Source organism: Eptesicus fuscus, chromosome 2 (genome assembly GCF_027574615.1).
Source record: "Eptesicus fuscus isolate TK198812 chromosome 2, DD_ASM_mEF_20220401, whole genome shotgun sequence".
Classification (NCBI taxonomy): Eukaryota; Metazoa; Chordata; class Mammalia; order Chiroptera; family Vespertilionidae; genus Eptesicus; species Eptesicus fuscus.
This window is the reverse complement of record NC_072474.1, coordinates 19,334,473-19,352,144: the sequence shown is the minus strand read 5'-3', so window position 1 is coordinate 19,352,144 and position 17,672 is coordinate 19,334,473. Positions and strand designations below refer to the sequence as shown.

The 17,672-nt window shown below is 39.8% G+C and overlaps 1 protein-coding gene across 2 annotated transcripts in view; it reads left to right on the top strand.

Annotated features, from left to right (window-relative positions):
• The window catches only part of ARMC3 (armadillo repeat containing 3), an 89,327-nt gene that overhangs the window by 52,335 nt on the left and 19,320 nt on the right, over positions 1 to 17,672 (top strand). For both annotated transcript variants that reach the window (XM_054722715.1, XM_054722714.1), the window contains exons 11-14: positions 9,670 to 9,919; positions 13,662 to 13,798; positions 14,583 to 14,751; positions 17,482 to 17,579. In XM_054722715.1, coding sequence (XP_054578690.1) covers positions 9,670 to 9,919; positions 13,662 to 13,798; positions 14,583 to 14,751; positions 17,482 to 17,579 — 654 coding nt within the window. The remainder of the gene's footprint in view (positions 1 to 9,669; positions 9,920 to 13,661; positions 13,799 to 14,582; positions 14,752 to 17,481; positions 17,580 to 17,672) is intronic.

The window sequence follows — 17,672 nt, the reverse complement described above, 5'->3', positions numbered from 1 at the left end:
CAAAGTGTTATTTATTACTTTCAAAGGCTTCTGAAATGAACAGATTAAGTGGATGGGCACAGTCATCGTGGTAAATTTAAGAATTATTTCTGCATTATTTCTAGCCAAGTTTACTGAATGGATACTTTTCCTTTTCTGCCTGATGGAATGTTGTCATAACATAAACTATTCTGGATTGAGAAAATTATTCTGGATTTGAAGAAATATATAAAATGAAAAGCTGGATTTTGCAATTAAAACAAGTTGACTCCACATCCCCATTTTGTGTCAGTTGATGCCAACTTGACCTCAATTTGAACTTTATTAGTTACCCGTTTTGTGAGGCTAGGTGAATCCCTTAAAATATTCAATTAGAAAATTATCCATGTGCTTTTATTACCTAGAGATCAGTGGCTGACATTTGCATAGTACTATTTTTAAATTGCTGGTACCTCTTTTAGGTTTACTAGTAATTTCCAGTGTTACTGATTTTCAGAGGAAATGATCAGTTTGCCTATCTTTACATTTTGTGAATTTTCTCTCACTCTCTCAATATGAAGCAGTACTTTAAAAACCTACATAAATTTCATTTTTACTCATCCTTGACCTTTTATATTTGCCTTTTCCCAAGATTTGTTTTCCCTCTGGAAATTGCCTTTGTTGCTCAATGATTGCATCTAAATGAAAAAACTTGGGTGGAATTCCTGAGGAAATGCCCCAGCTCTAGCCCTGCAGATGTTGGAGATTTGGCTGTCTAGCTGAGTTGTCTGAAAATGAAAATTGTACACACACACACACATATGCAAATTTTGAATTGTGATCATATTTTCCCATGATCCAAGAAATTGTGACAGGATAGAGGGAAATCTCTGCCCTTGTGGCTCACAGAGTATGAGCAGATGATGATGATGGCTGGCATATGTGTGCCAGGCATTGAGCTAAGTGCTTGAAATGGAATATATCATTAAATCCTCAAAACAGCCCTATGGGGTATGGAATATTATTGTCACCTCCATTTTGCAGAGAAGGAAACAGAGGCACAGAGGCGGGATGGACTCTCACACCAAGGCAGTCAGCCCTATACATCCCTAGGAAGCTTGCAGAGTTTGAAGCTCTTAGTTTCACCTTTGCAACTTCTCTCCCTGCCTTGTGCTCACTGCCTCTTTGACTCTGAACTTCTCCAAATCCTTCCCACCAAAATGTTTCCCTTTGGTGTCCTAATCTCTTTAAATTTCTCCAGATTGGAAGAGCCTGGCTCCTTGAACTCCAATAAGCACCTTTGGAGGAGTGAGTTTTCTTCTCCTTCTCTCCTTCCTACCCTCCTTCCACTCCGCTCCACGTTCCTCTCCCCGTTTTCCCTCCTCTCTCCCTCTATTTCCTCTTCCCCCTCTTATAGAGAGTAAGACAAGGCAAAAAATATATCCAATGGCTACTAAAAATTTCCCATTATACTGTAAATCAAAATGGTCTGCCTCGTTTCTCATTCCCCAAGGAATGACGAAGTGAACCAAGTAGATTCTGACCTTTTTGTTTCTTCTAGAAAATACTCTACTTTTTAAAGCTTAAGAGGTTGATAGTCGTAAAAAAGGTAATGTACTAATAGAACACCATAGTTTTGATCCTGTGTCTGTTGATTGAATTGCTTGGTGAACAAGTTTTTAGCCTCTCTAAATTTTACCTTTCTTAACTATAAAACAAACAATAAAAAGTGAATCTAGATTATCTATTTTATTTTGTGCCTCTTAGTGATTGCCCTCTACCCAGTATCACAAGTAGTCTAGAGCACAACTACCAGGAGCTTTACCACTGTCATCATTTTATTCCTAAAGCCAAGAAACCTATTACCTGTGAACATAGGCTTCTTTCGTAATCTTTTTCACCATCACGTGGGTGTTCTTAATGTGCTAGGCACCGTTCTAGGCTGTAGAGTTATAGGAGGGTACATGACAAAGGTTCCATGAAACTGCTTTCATGAAACGTAACTTTTTTAGTCAGGGAGAGAATCAATACTTGAGAAATTTTAGAAAGGTAATTTCAGAAGTGATAACATTATCTATAATAATAAAAGGGTAATATGCTAATTAGACCGGACATCTTCTGGATGTCCTTCCTGACAAAGCCAGTGCCGGAGGGAAGCCGGTGCCAGCAGCCGGGGGAAGGAAGGCCTACTCTTGCACGAATTTTCGTGCATCAGGCCTCTAGTAGATTAAATAAAACAGCACAGTGTCATAGAGAGGGCATGCGTGACACCGAGGCTGTGAAAGGAGTCGTAGGGAATGTCATGGAGTTCATCAAAGAAGGCCTTTCTGAAGAAGTGACATTAGAGCTGATGAGGCTAAGCCATTCCTGGCAAGGGCCCAGGGGTTTTTTATTTGCTGCCTCACTAAAGCATTCAGTGTCCTTATTATTTAGTTAAGAATATCAGCAATAGGATATCTCTAATTACTTTGGGATTGTGTCCCTTATCATACAGATATGTAAATAGACTGATTTCCAGGCTAAACAGAAACATTTGGTTACTGCAAAAGCCATTTATTATGACTAGAACACCTTAACCATTATATCTATTTTATCAGGAGACAAGTCAGCCATGTAAAATGAAGACAGTTGTTCTTTCCTGATGGCAGCTGGTTAATTACTGGCAGCCATTCCAGCTTTAGAGACAGAAGGTGGTGTGTATAGATGTGAAGTATTGTGACTGAACAGATAGGTCAATAAGGATTCCATGTCACTTGTAAGAAAATTACATTTGATTTCCCTAGACAAAAACCTGCATGCTGTTTGTGGAGGTTAGCATGTACTAGCCTCTTTGCAACTAGCATTTCTCTGTTGAGAAACCATGATGTCACAGCAACTACAGCAGGAAAGCACATTCTGAAAGTCTCAAAGTCATGCCTACTACGGAGAATCAATATGATAGAAACAGTATGGTTTTACATACTTGTAAATAATTTTTGCATTTTTCTTATTTTGCTATGGGATGGAAAACTTCATGCATTTATTTCTTATGCTAGGCTTTACTTTATTAATTATGTTACTTAAGCACTCTTCATTTCAAGCATTTGCCTGCAACTAATTGTGATTCTCCCCCTTATTACTGATAAGCTTCTTTAAATAATATTTCTTAAAAAGGAGAAAGTTTCCTGGCTATTTTGTCAGTCCTGGAGTTCAGCCAGAGTTCAGGGGCACATATCCCAGTCTCTGCAGCTGTGGGGCTGCAGTGGGGTCAGAGCTGTTTTGGACTCTGAAATTGATCAATTTAAGGAACAGACATCTTGGATCATTACCTTTGTTGAAAAACTGGCTGGGATGAGAGTCAGGAATCCTGTTTACAGCATTCCAAATCTGGCTGTGATAACCAGGAGACCTGTTTCTCATAATGACTGTGTCCCAGCCCTGCACACCTGTATAGACACACTGGGAGTCCGCAGGCTTAAACGCACCAGCCCTCAGTGGCTGCTGCACATGCACCTCTCCTGACCACTTGCAGTGTGTCTGCTGCCAATGTGTCTTCCTTGGTGTGACAAAACTCACGGAGACATATGAAAATCCATGCTGGTGGGAATGGTTGCAATCACTGTTAGCAAACAAGGTTCTGATTGCCAATATTACCATCTGTTCCACCAGGTTCCACATATTACCCTGTATGTGGGCTCTGTTAAACAGATTTCTACACTGCCCAAGGTCACCCTTGATTCATGTAACCAGTCTTTGCAGATGTGGTAAATGGGAACCTCAAAACTGCAGCACGGGTCAAATTCCGGGAGGTACCAAATAGTGTCATCTGATGACACAACCAAAATAAACGGAGTCAACAATGTCTGCAAAGACAAAATATAGACATCCCTTGATGTCTGAAATAGGCAGATTCCTAAAAAAGTCACCCAAAGTGCAAGATTTCATTTATTAAACTTCATATAAGTTACTTCATGATATAACTGCAGAGCGTTGGGAGTGGAGAGGAAATAGTCTGATTTCAACAGCAGCTGTAAAGGGTAAAAGTGGGGATCACAATTTTGTTGGGTCCTCTCCCTCCTTGCAAACGTACATTTGAGCTGAGTACTTTTTCCTGACCCCTTCTCAACACCCACACAGGTTTTCTTCGTCACTTACTTTGAGTTGATCTAAGTCAATTAAAATATATTGACTTGTCAGCACTTGGGATATAAATAAGACTCAAACTCTGCCTCTAAGAAGTAGGTCCGAGGTGCAGACAGAGCACAGAGGAGGGCGTGATTAACAAGGAGAGGCAGTGATGCCACAGATGGCTTCGTAGCGGAAAGGGTGGTTGAGCGGGTTTGAAGGGTGAACTAGACTTCCGCAGGCAGAAGTGAGGGAGGTGTAGGGAAGGGTGTTTTGGGCAAAGGGAACAGGAGTGCAAAGGCTCACAGACATGAAATCACCCAGTATTTTCAGTGAGCCATAAGTAGACACCATTTTTGTAATTGAGTTTTTCCTTAATGATGTTCTTAGTGCCCAGGGTGTAAGGGCACTTATATAAAAACTTTGTGCTGAATTCCTTTCTATACAAGTGCTGTAAAATAATATTTCACGATTGCTGCTATTCTCTGATTGTGAACATTTGTGCCAAACATCGTTTTTTTAAAAAAAAATATTTTTTATTGATTTCAGAGAGGAAGGGAGAAGGAGAGAGAAATAGAGACATAAATGATGAGAGAGAATCCTTGATCAGCTGCCTCCTGCATGCCCCACACTGGGGATTGAGCTTGCAACCTGGGCATGTGCCCTGACCGGGAATCGAACTGTGTGACCTCTTGGTTCACAGGTCGATGCTCAACCACTGGGCCACAGTGGCTGGCCAAACATCATTTTTTTAAACAAAAATAAATGTATATATGTTTAGCAAATAAATACTCTGAGCTGATGTACAAAAAAGAGACCTAACCTAGTTTTGAGATCCGGAAATTCTTCCTGGAGACATTTGTGCAAACCTTGAAAGATGAATGGGAATATCCAGAGGGAAGAGTGTCAGGAGGCGGAGACAGCATATGGGAATATCCTGAGGTGAGACAGAGCCTGGCCAGTTGGAGAGGCCCAGAGCGCAGAGCAACCTGAGGCATGGTGGGGATCGTGGGCAGATGAGGCAGGCAGGCTTGGCTCAGGCGGGACCTGGAAGCCTTGTGAGAAATCTGGAGCTTCATCTGAGCAATGGGAAGCCAAGAAAGTTCTAAGCAGGGGAGCAATATGATTCTATTTATAATTTTAAAATATCACTTTAGCGTAAGTTGGAGAAAGAATTGCAGAGGAAGAAGAGAGACCTGTCAGGACAGTATCTATACTAATTCACCAGAGAGCATAGTGGATTGGATTCAGTGGGAGAGATGGAAATGGAGAAAGGGGAGAGATTTGAGAAATATGGAAATATGGAGGTGGAAAACAGTCAGGACTTGGTAATAGATTGGATACACATGACATGTCAAACTTCACTTCTTTTTACATATATCAAATGGTACAAACAGATGTTTTTGTACATTCCCTTTTTTATTTTAGCTTGGTTCTTCTTGCAATTTACATTTTAAACTCTTATTTGATTAAACTCCAACTGGATGGAGACTAATGACAGTAAATATCAGAAAACATTTTCCGATTATTGTGATGACATATGGCCCCGTAACTCTGGATTTTGTAACAGAGCAGTTTGACTTCTGTCCCATTCATTTGGATAACGCTGTACTATCTGGGAAACCGAAATGTGTTTTAGAATATGACAGGCTTCAGCTTGTGTGCATATAAGACAGGGAAAAATCAAACAATGTCTTTTATACCTAAAATTAGCTTCTTTTAGGTAAGAAAAAGAGCTTGAATTTTTACCATAATAATTTAATCTCAGTGATGGTTTTTACACGTAAACAGAACTAACTGCACATGAATTATGGGCAGATATGTACGTACCACGCAAGCGGTTCTTCCAGCTGTGCGCCTGTGATTTGTCTCTCTGTGCTGGCAGTTATGTCCGATTTAGTAAAAGCTATATTCCACTGCGTTACTAGAAGCTTTGGTTTTTTAAACAGCTGGGTTTTATGTACTTCCCTTTACTGCCTCCATAAAGCGCAAAGCAAAGAGCCGAAGGTGGAGTATAAATGAACCAAAGCAAACATGGCTTTGTGCAGGAGGGAGGCAGGGGGCTCTGAGCACAGGCTCACCTGATGGAAATCCCTGATCTCCACGACCCCGTTTATTGATTTATTCATTTTAAATATATTTTATTGATTTTTTATAGAGAGGAAGGGAGAGGGATAGAGAGTTAGAAACATCGATGAGAGAGAAACATCGATCAGCTGCCTCTTGCACACCCCCTACTGGGGATGTGCCCGCAACCAAGGTACATGCCCTTGACCAGAATCGAACCTAGAACCCTTGAGTCCACAGGCCGATGCTCTATCCACTGAGCCAAACTGGTTAGGGCCCGTTTATTTATAAACAAGAGAAATTAAAACGATGCGGCATGACCCTATGCATCCCTTAAATTTCCCAAAAGCTCCCTGATCCACACAAGAGACAGCCTTTGCGAACGCATTGGTATGCGTTTACCTGGCACACTTCTGTCCTGGATGCATGTGTGCTTTTTTTTTTCACTCCCCAAGATGGTTTAAAAAGTGAAGATTGTCAAAGGAAAAACTATTGTGTGACAAAGGACTTGTGTATTTTAGCCAAAGTATGTTTATAAAGATTAATAACTAAAAGGTATTTGGTCATTTGGTTGCTTTCTCACCCCTTTCCCCCAGTCTGTTCGATGCTTCTGTGTCTCTGGATCTACTTTTGTTCATCATTATATTCCACAAATGGGTGAGGTCATGTGATATTTATCTTTTTCCGACTGGCTTATTTCTCTTAGCATAATGCTCTCCAAGTCCATCCATGCTGTTGATAAGTATAACCAATGGACACTGACAGTAGGGGGTGAATATATATATATATATATATATATATATATATAGAGAGAGAGAGAGAGAGAGAGAGAGAGAGAAGAAGAACACAAAAAATAAAAATCTTTTTGGAAAATGTATCTATTCTAATGTAAGTGTTCTCCAAGTGATTTTGTTAGGGATGTAAGAGAGCAGATGATTAAATTCATTGATATTAAAATTCCATAGTTGAAGATTTCTGTATGATTGCCTACAACTTCACTCAATAATAAATAATTAATAAAACCTAAAAAAATTTTAAAAAGTATTTGGTCTAAGAAATTGATTGCATTAAGTACCTGAAAAATAAGTCAAAGGAAAAATGACTTTTTGGAAAGGTTTAAGTATATATTAATTAATCAGAAAACATTAACCATTGGAAATTCTTGCTGGAAGTCTTTTTTTAATTCAGTGTTTCAACTATAAGTTGAATATAAGTTTCCGATAAACAAATATATTAGAGCTCCCAAATTTTCCCTTATTTATAAAATCAAAAGACTGCCAAGTTGATTAATAATACGAGAGAGAATTAAAAGTGAAATTATCTTAAACGTGTTTATTTTATCCCCTAAGAAAGGAAATTAAACGCTTGCCGTCAGGTCATCATAGTGAGCTGCTGTGGGCCTTCCTCCCAAAGTCTTTACATCAATGAATTGGGGTTAAATGTCATCTAACCAAACTTCAGTTTTCAGGGACGCCTTCTCTGAGATGTCACAGGAAGAGTTAAATATACATCAAATGTGGGAGAAATGGAACTAAGCACTGACTTAGCCTTGGTATCAGTATGGTGTGTTTTCTGGTGGATTTACAGAGTGGCCAGATTATTATGATCTCTGAACGCATAATAATCTGGCCACTCAGTGTGTGTGTGTGTGTGTGTGTGGGTGTGTGTATGTGTGTGTGTATTAGAGGCCCGGTGCATGAATTCGTGCATGGGTGGGGTCCAGCCAGCCTGGCCAGGGGAAGGGGACATGGGTGGTTGACCAGCCTGCCTGCTGGTCAAACTCCTGGTTTGAGGGGACAATTTGCATATTAGCCTTTTATTATATAGGATATACACTGAGTGGCCACATTATTATGCGTTCAGAGATCATAATAATCTGGCCACTCAGTGTATATCAACCAGGGTGGGAGGTGCCTTCAAGGTTAACATCAACTGAGACTTACTCTCCAGAGCTGCCACCTCTTGTCACTTCTGTCCCCAGTCTCTGCTGTTCAGGCTTCTGCAGAGCTTGCTTGTGCCACAATCATAGCTTCTTTCCCTGAGAACTACCAGTCTCCTTATCAAGAATTTGTTTTCTGGGCAATTGTGATAAATCTATTCTTGAAGTTGTCAATTCTTCTTTACAATCAGCAAATTTAAGTGACAGTGCCAATTTAAAATCAGTTAATCAGCATACAGGGTGATGGGCTAAATCATATAGCCTCACTTATTTTTTTCTTTCTTTTTTTTTCCTTTGTTGATTAAGGTATTACAAATGTGTCCTTATCGCCCCATTGTCCCCCCATCTCCCTACTCATGCCTTCACACCCCCGGTGTCTATATCCATTGGTTATGCTTATATGCATGCATACAAGTCCTTTGGTTGATCTCTCCCCCTTAGTCCCGCCCTCCCCTGCCTTCCCTTTGAGGTTTGAGCATCTGATTGATGCTTCTCTGTCTCTAGATCTATTTTTGTTCATTGGTTTATGTTGCTCATTATAATCCACAAATGAGTGAGATCATGTTATTTTTTTTTCAGTGTTGGTAATTAACATAATCTTAAATGAAAAAATGTGTCAAATATAAACTTAAAAAGAGATATTGATATTATTGAAGTCTCAATTATGCTTTTATTGTCTTGATTACCTCTATTCCCATGATTATTTACTTGGATTTTAGCTCACAATTCTGGGAATTCCTTTAAAACCAGGATGCTCTATATATCTTATTGCTTGGAACATCTCTTATTTGAAGCCATTTCAAACATTACAATACATAATTAAATCATCTTCCACTCATTAAAATTATCTCTTTTATTTTTACTATTTTATGAGGTTTTAAACTATTTATGAAGCAAGGACTATAGAAAACATTGTTTTCTTAAAAGGAGATTTAGTCTTTCTGTGAGATAATGTTAATGTTAATGGATAATGTCTTTTTATACTAGAAATCAGAAACTTAGCAACTGAATATGCCTATATAATTGAAATTATGTATTTATTTATGTCAATGTCATGACTTTGACTTTTGCTGTTTAACTTATAAAACCAATATTCACATGCAAAATGGTTGCTGCCTTCAAATGAGTTAACTTCTGCTTATAATTAGCAACGTAATCTGAAAAGGGGAAAGATGGGATAGAGTATTTTAACTGAATCAGAGTTCCCATGCTCACTGATTCATCATATTTAAAGCTTTATTTTCTTGCTGGTTGGGAATATTTCAAGAGACTTTATTTGAATAGAATTGCCTGATCTTATATATATCACTGATTTTTAAAAAAATGAACAGCAGTAGGTTTTCTAAGAAGTGGTCATACATTTTTCTATAACCAATGCTGTAGATACAGGAAAAGAATTATTTAAATTCATTCATATCTGACATTTCCCCAGACTTCATTTAAATGACTAGAACCTCATTTTTGGGCTCATTGCATTGTAAATTAATTTCTTTCTAAAACTGCATTTATGTGCTCGTTTGTTTTATAAGCTCGGTTGTACACTCCAAAAATAATTTCTTGAACTTGGATGAATGACACTCATTTCGCCTTCGTTTACCCAGCGCTGCTGCCGAAGCTGATGGTATTGATCCATTAATAAACATCCTGTCCAGTAAACGAGATGGAGCCGTGGCCAACGCCGCCACTGTACTGACGAACATGGCAATGCAGGAGGCTCTGCGTGTGAGCATCCAGAGCCGCGACATCATGCACGCCCTCATCGGCCCGCTGCATTCTGCCAACATGGTCGTGCAGAGCAAAGCCGCTCTCACCATCGCTGCGACTGCGTGTGATGTGGAGGCCCGGGCAGAGGTGAGTGTTTTCATAACGTTTGCTCTCATTTTCCTGGTCATTACTTATGGGTGGGTTAATGTGAAACGTTTTCAAATGTTTGAACTGATCCGTCATTTAAGTCTTTCAAAATTGGTGCAACGCTTTGGAAAACAAACGGGCATTATCTAGCAAAGAATGTGTGCAGACCTTGTAGAGCGGCAGTTCTGCTTCTAAGTGTATATCCCTAAGACAATCCCTTGCCTCTATGCTACAAGAAGCGTTGTTTGTAATATCTGAGTAACTGGAAACAAACCAGTTGTCCAACTGTTAAGAGAGTGGGTGAATAAATTATGGCATATTCATAAAATGGGATCTCACATCAGTAAAAATGAATGAACTGTTGCTACAGACAACAGCAGAGATGAATCTCAACAAGTTTAATGCTAGGCAAAAGCTAGCTGTGAAGAATGTATCTTATGATTCTATTTGTATACCATTCAGAAATGTGCTAAGAAATGTGCTAATGAAGCTAAGACGTTGTTTAGGCATACATACATACAAGTTAGAACTATAAAGAAAAGAAAAAGTACGATCAATGATCAACCCCACGTTCAAAAAAGTGGTTTCCCCTTGGGGGATTAAGGGTGTCGATGTGATTCAGAGGAGCACCCAGGGGTTCAAGGATATTGAAATGTGCCATTTCTTAAGCTGGTGGTAGACGAACAGGTATGCTTTTCACTGTGATTCTTAAAATTACACATATGAGTTATACATACTCTCTTGTTTCTCATATTGCAAAATTTTAAAACATAAAATTGCATAGTCCATCACATAAAAGTGTGTTTGGTCCTTGTGGTTGACTCTATTAAATCTTCATAAAGATTTAATATAATCCTACAAACCTCCCTTTATTTCTTGCTTTTCTCGTATTCCATTTGTCATTCAAACAGCCTAGCACTTAGTTCCTCTCTCTTCAATGTAAGTGACAATAGCTATCATTATTGAGCACTTATGTGCCAAGCACTGTGCTAAGCACTTTACATTCATTTAAGCCCCACTTGAAATAGGTATGTTTGTAATTCCTGTTTTATAGATGACAACAGTGAGGCTTAAATAAATACTGTGCTCCAACAATGTGGTATGTGTTAGATCAAGGTCAGAGCCCATCCTCTCACACTGTGCTATCTGCTCAGACAGCTATCAAGTCTTTCCTCTTCTGTCCCTTACATTTCTGTTCTATATCCCTTCTTTGTGCCCATTAACTCAGTTCATTTGTATTCATCCAGTAAAGTAGTAAGGCAGTCACCGAATATTTATTTACCATCTACCATGTGCCAGGAACTATGCTAGGGATGGGAGATACAGTGATAAACAAGAATCTTGGTCATACCTCTATGCAGCTTGCAGAGTAGTCCATCTATTTCCTGGAATATTGCAGCTTGCTCTTTAATGCTCTCCCTACCCCTGTCACCTCCTACTCCCCAGATTTCCTCCAGACTGACCTTCCAATATATGAGCCTCCTCACATCATTGCAAGTCCCCGGCGTTGTGCTACTGCCGATGGTCAAAGTTGAGCTGCTTAGAGTGATAGGCGAGAGCCCGCCGTGAGCTGCGCCTGCCTGAAGTCTCTTCCAAAGTGGAGCTCTGTGCTATTTGTAATACTGTCAGTGTGCCCTGTTCTCTTATTTATACCTTCTAGTTTCCTCTGCTTGGCAAGCTAGCTTCACTTTTGTCATCCTGATAAGTTTTAGTTTTCTCCTTTAAACCCCAGCTCAGCCATCTTCTTTTATGAGTTCTTCCTTCAGTCCTCAAACTTAGGTGCTCCCATTGCACCCTACGCAGGCCTCCCTGGTCCTCCGTTTTACACTCTATGGATCTCTTATGAAAGATGATGATAAGCTTCTTTAGGGAAGGGAACTGCGGGCTTTCTTCCTTGTGTCCATGTCATTAACACACACCTGGCACACAGAGTAGGCTGAATAAACAGTTGTGAAACGAATGAGTAAATAAAATGAAGGAATATACGGAGGACTGGAGGAGTGAGTGGAGGGGTGAATAAATAATTATGTCTTTGACAAAAGAACACATGGAGTTAGATTACTACATATCTTGTGTTATACTCAGAAGTAAAAGTGTTCAGAAATTTGGCCTGCTACACATAAGATGCTTCAGGATATTCTTCTAAGCTGCCCAAGTCACATATTCTGCCATGCAGTCTCTGCCAGAGCCCCTTTGTTTGAGAAGGAAATGACTGAAAGTAGATCCTGTTCCATGGGGACTCTTGTCTTTAGGCACCACATATACAGACCGGCAGGATATTATTTTTGTATTCTGGGCTCAGATATAGAGTATTGCATTTCAGACAGTGAGATGAGCTCTGTCAAATCTGTGCCGCGTCCTGCATGGGCAGGTTTGGTGAACCTGAGGAGGGGCAGTGAAGGATTAAAGAAGACAAACAAGAGAATACAGCTGGGGCTCGGTGGGACGCTGCTTCTCTGGTGGAGACACAGTTCCACAGCCTGCAAGCCAAGTCTTTATTTTATAGTCAGAGCACACAAAGCAAAACAAGGGTAGTGGTCAACATGTTTACAATGTTTTTGCGAGTTTCACCTTGTTTTGGCAGCACTTGCTGCACCTCCCACAGCCCATTGGCTACCTAGGAAGGAACTAGGGAGGGATATAAGGTTAAGCTTAATTATGCTAAGAGGGCTCTGCCCTCCAAGCTGGGACTTGTTTGTGGCCCTGCCACAGGTCAGTCCGAGGCTTGACCCTATAGCCGCTCCCTACACAAATCTCTTTTTCTGTTTGGAATAATTTTATACGTAAGTAATTTATTTTAATAATGTAATATAGTTCTGTCCAGTTCTCTTATTATTTTCTTCTCTCTTTTGCTTTTTGGAGAAATGAAGAAAAGATACTGTGTAAGGACAACAGAAACTGGTCTCTTTCTAGGGAATTGCTCAGTATTGCTTTGGCCACACTGCCAACTCAGTACAGTGTCCACAGACACGGGTGGCCCTTGCCTCCAGCAGTTCCTCCTGTCCAGCCTTGGGGACTATATTAGTTTCCTTTTCCTGCCATAACAAATCACCACGACTTAGTGACTTAAAGCAATACAAATACACCGCCTTACAGTTTGGGAGGTCAGAAATCTGAAAATGGGCTAAAATCAAAGCGTCAGCAGAGCTGTGTTTCTTCTGGAGAATTCAGAGGAAAACTCATTTTCTGGCCTTGGTGCATCCCTTGGCCATGGCCGCTTCCTCCATCACTCTAACTTCTGGTTCCACTTGTCCCCTTTCTCTTCATCTGCCACTCTCGTATCCCACTTTTAAGGACCCTTATGATTACATTGGGCCTATCTAATAATACAGGACATCGTTGTTAACTTAATCACATTTGCAAAACCCCTTCCAGAAACAAGGACTTCTTGGTCTACCTTGGGGCCAAATGGACATTCAGTATTGAGGAGCCCACAGGGCATCCCACTTGTGGGAGTGAGAACACGGTTCTTTCCCCAGCCCCCACGCTGTGCAAAATCACCGTGACCTCCCTCGATTACTCTACTGTGGCCTCTTCTTGACTTTGAACAGAAAATTGAGATTTCGTTTGTAAGGGTTTGTGATCGATTTTCCCCCCTAAATGTAGTAAATGTAATATCTTAAAATGTTTTTACATAGTTGCAACCTTTAAACAATCTAATAATGAGATTTTTTTTAAAAAAAAAAGCATAATGCTTCTATTCTGGACTCCTAATGCATACAATGTTGGTGTCCACTTTCAGTTAAGAAATTCAGGTGGATTGGAGCCCCTCATAGAGCTCCTGCGCTCCAAGAACGATGAAGTCAGAAGGCATGCCAGCTGGGCCGTGATGGTCTGTGCCAGCGATGAGCTGATGGCCTCTGAATTATGCAGGCTCGGGTGAGTGGAGCTGTCTCAAGTTTCCGGCTCAGATGAAGAGCACACTTTTCAGGCCAAGGGAAGGTCAGGCAGAGTCTACACTCCCCCTCTCAGGTCTACGGAGCGCTCAGGGGGCTGCAGGTCACAGCAAGGGAGGGGCTGCCTGGTGGCAGGAAGGTCCTTCCCTCCTCCCCACCTTTATAAAATCAGGTCCAACATTTCCTTTTCCACTTTTTCATCTTGAGAAATGCTTCTTTCATTTTCCTCAACTCTTGTAACACAACCCTATCTGTCCCTCAGCTTTCTAAAATAAAATGGGTGAGCCCTGATGACCATTCCATTTTGCTCCTTCCCGGACCCGAATCTTTCCATCAGAACCCAACATTTAGCCAGCCTCCCCAGATCCGGTTCCTTACCAATGACAGATAGGGTTTTTAGCATATCAATAGGGTTGTTAGTTTTCACAGACAGGATTACCCTATTTCTAAACATTTTTATTCTCTGTATATATTGCCTGCTTAGTTGCAAAAGTTGGAGTTAAATACTAATTTTGCTTTAAATGAAGAATGTTTTTTTTTTTTCTGAAAGTGTCCTTTACAACTCTTTGAACATGAGTAACTACAAGGTGTATATGTTCTCAGAAAGACTGATGTGTCTTCATAACTGACGGTATTACTTTATCTAAAAGGGTGGGATGGCTATAACCTTTCCATTGCACTCAGGATCTTGGCTAGGTAGATAAGGGAGAACTTAATCTTGGGTGGCTTATATAAAAGCAAATAATGCCTTTTGCTTTTATTGACAGGGCTTTAGATATCCTTGAAGAAATTAATCTATCAGTAAGTCGAAAAAATAAATTCAGTGAGGTAGCTTATAACAAATTGCTCAACAACCACCTGTCTCTGAAATACAGCCAGACTGGCTACCTGTCATCAAGTAACATCATTAGTGACGGCTTCTATGACTACGGCCGGGTAAGTGGGAGCACGGACTTGTATTTCAGTATGTATGCATGATAAGAATTTCTTCCTTAATCATGATGCCATTACATTGCAATTTCGTAACCACCTAACGTTTTTTATTTTTACAGACTGACACTTGGGAATCAGAACTTCATCCTTAACTTTGTCTGGCTACAAGATTTTGCCTTTGCGTATACTTTTAACTAGAATCTGATTACTTTTACTTACATCAGCTTGCTATGTTAGTTCAAGTTTCAGAGAAGATATGAAATAACTAGCATTTTCAGTTTGGGGTTCTGTTATTTCCAGGGCTCAATGTTAGTGATAAGGACATAAGTACAAGTTTTTAATTTTATCATCATATAATTGAAATTAATCAAATTGTAGTACTGGATTTTAAAATGTAATGTAGAAGAATAATGTTTTACTTAACTGCATTTCTGATTATGATTTTTAAAACAACTTACACTGCAATTCAGTGTTAATGTTGACAGAAATGGGAAGCTAAAAATTAGAATCTTGAGGACTTTTTGGCATTGCTGCTTAAGCCAGTATTTTCTGCTTCTTCTGGAAACCAAAAGCAAAAGCAATAAGAAAAATTAAGAACATTTAAAAATCCACAGATTCCATTTTAGGCAAAACTTGAAAACATATATGATCCTCATACTTCAAGCAAATTTAAAAGTTACTAAAAATCCCTGAAATCAGGCAGAAGCTGTTCAAAAGGAAGAATGAAAAGGAAAAAGAAAGCACAAGAGAGCTGGTGGTGGCAGATCTCAGAAAATATCATAAAAATAACTACTTCCTGCCCAGCTCTGTGGCCCTGTGGTTGAGTGTCAACCTATGAACCAGGAGGTTACGGTTCGATTCTTGGTCAGGGCACATGCCTGGGTTATAGGCTCAATCCCCAGTGTGGGGTGTACAGATGAGTATCTCTCATCATTGATGTTTCTCTCTCTTCCTCTCTGAAATCAATATATATATATATTATCAAATATATATATTTATAAATATATATATATATATATATATATATATATATATATTTAAGTCTACTTCCTGAGGTGATGGGAGAACTCAGAAGTACAAATGGAAAACTCTGTTCCAGGTGAGGGCAGGACCAGGAGCTGGGGTGGGCAAGGCTGGCAGCAGAAGTCCTCTTGGACCGAATTGGTCCAAAGAAGCAGAGGAGACAGGGCCATAACAAGAACCCCATAGCTAAGCCACATTTGCAGCAAACACTCTATCATGGTGACAGAATTAGAGGTATTTTGAATAATGAAAAATAGCTATACTAAAATTTTACTCTAGCTCTTGCTTCTGCTTCCCCTGGCCGCCATCACCACCATAACATGGCACAATCCCCTACAACGCACATACAAACTGCTGAGAAGTCATGGCTCTGAGGAAGCTCATCTCATTGATGATTCTTTTTTTTTTTTTTTTAAATTGGCACAATAGTAGTATAAAGATGCTTTAAGAAAAATGAGGGAGAAGAGCAAAAAAACCAACAAAGACCATAATAGAAAATCATTGCCATGGATCAGAAAATGATGAAAAATTTTATCTTGTTCATGAGTTTTTTAAAAAGTTAAGGAGACAATATCCTTTATAAAGAAGAATTCTCTGATTCATTCAGTAAATATTAAATTTCTAGTATTGTAGGCTTTGAATATGTCAGTGAACAAAAGAGTCAAGGATCTCTACTCCCATGGCACCAGTGGGAAGAGGCAGACAATAAACAATAAACACTACAGCTAAATAAATTACATCACATAATTAAAATAAGAGCTACGGGGGAGAGGTAAGTAGAGCAGAGGCAGGATAAGGGGGCTCTGTAGTGCTGGGGAGGACTGGGGTTGATGGTTGTAATTTTCAAAATTGTGGTCAGGGAGGCCTCACTAAGAGGTAATACCTGAGCAAAAAGTTGAAGAAGGTGCAGGGCTTAGCTGTGGGGATATCTGGGGGAAGAGCTTTCTAGGCAGAGGAAACTGCTGCAGAAGCCATCGGGTGCAAACACACTTGGCATATTTAAGAAATAGCCAAGTCAGTGCAGTTGGAGCTGAGGGAACCAAGGGGCAGAAGAGTGGAGAGTAGATCAGGGATGAAGAGAGGCCAGGTCATGTCAGTCTTGCAGACCATTAGAAGGATTTTGGCCTTTACTCTGAATGAACTGGGAAACCTTGGCAGAAGAATGAAATGATCTGTCTTACTTTAAAAGGACCATGAAAGGCATCTTGGATGAGAGAGGAATCTAACTATTATATAGTTGGAAATGACTTCAGAAGGTGACCTGGTCTAATCTTCTTCACCAGGCTCATAAAATTGCTAGTGTAGAGCTTTGTCTAACCTATTTTCAGATAGTCTCACAACTTTTTTGTAATCTGTTCAGTAACTAGTTACTCTTTCAGACAATAAGTTCTCCCTTATGTACATAGATGGATTTTTAAACTCAGATACTTTCAGGGGCCAAATTGATCATTATGGTGTGAAATAGTTGAGAATAAAGAAACAGAGATTGTGGGGAACTGGAGAGATATATCCTGCTCAAAGGCAAGATGTCTACAACCCCAGGTTCCTATTTCTATGTGTGAGTGTGTGTGTGTGTGTGTGTGTGTGTGTGTGTGTGTGTGTGTGTAAAATCACACACCTCAAACTGTTGAGAACATATTGTAATAGCAATCATATTAAAAATATATAACGCATGCCGATATTACTTTACAATCTTTAAATTATCCACAGATAAATCCTGGCACCAAATTTTGGCCTTTGAAGGATCTCTGCTTACAAGAACCAAATGACCTACGTACTGTGCTCTTGGTTAACAGTAAATCTGATGTGTGAGTCTTTGGGGGAAAGAGGGATGTAAGGAAGCATATACACTTTTGCTTGTCCATCCTCATGTGACTATGTAAAGATCCCCAGTATGGGTT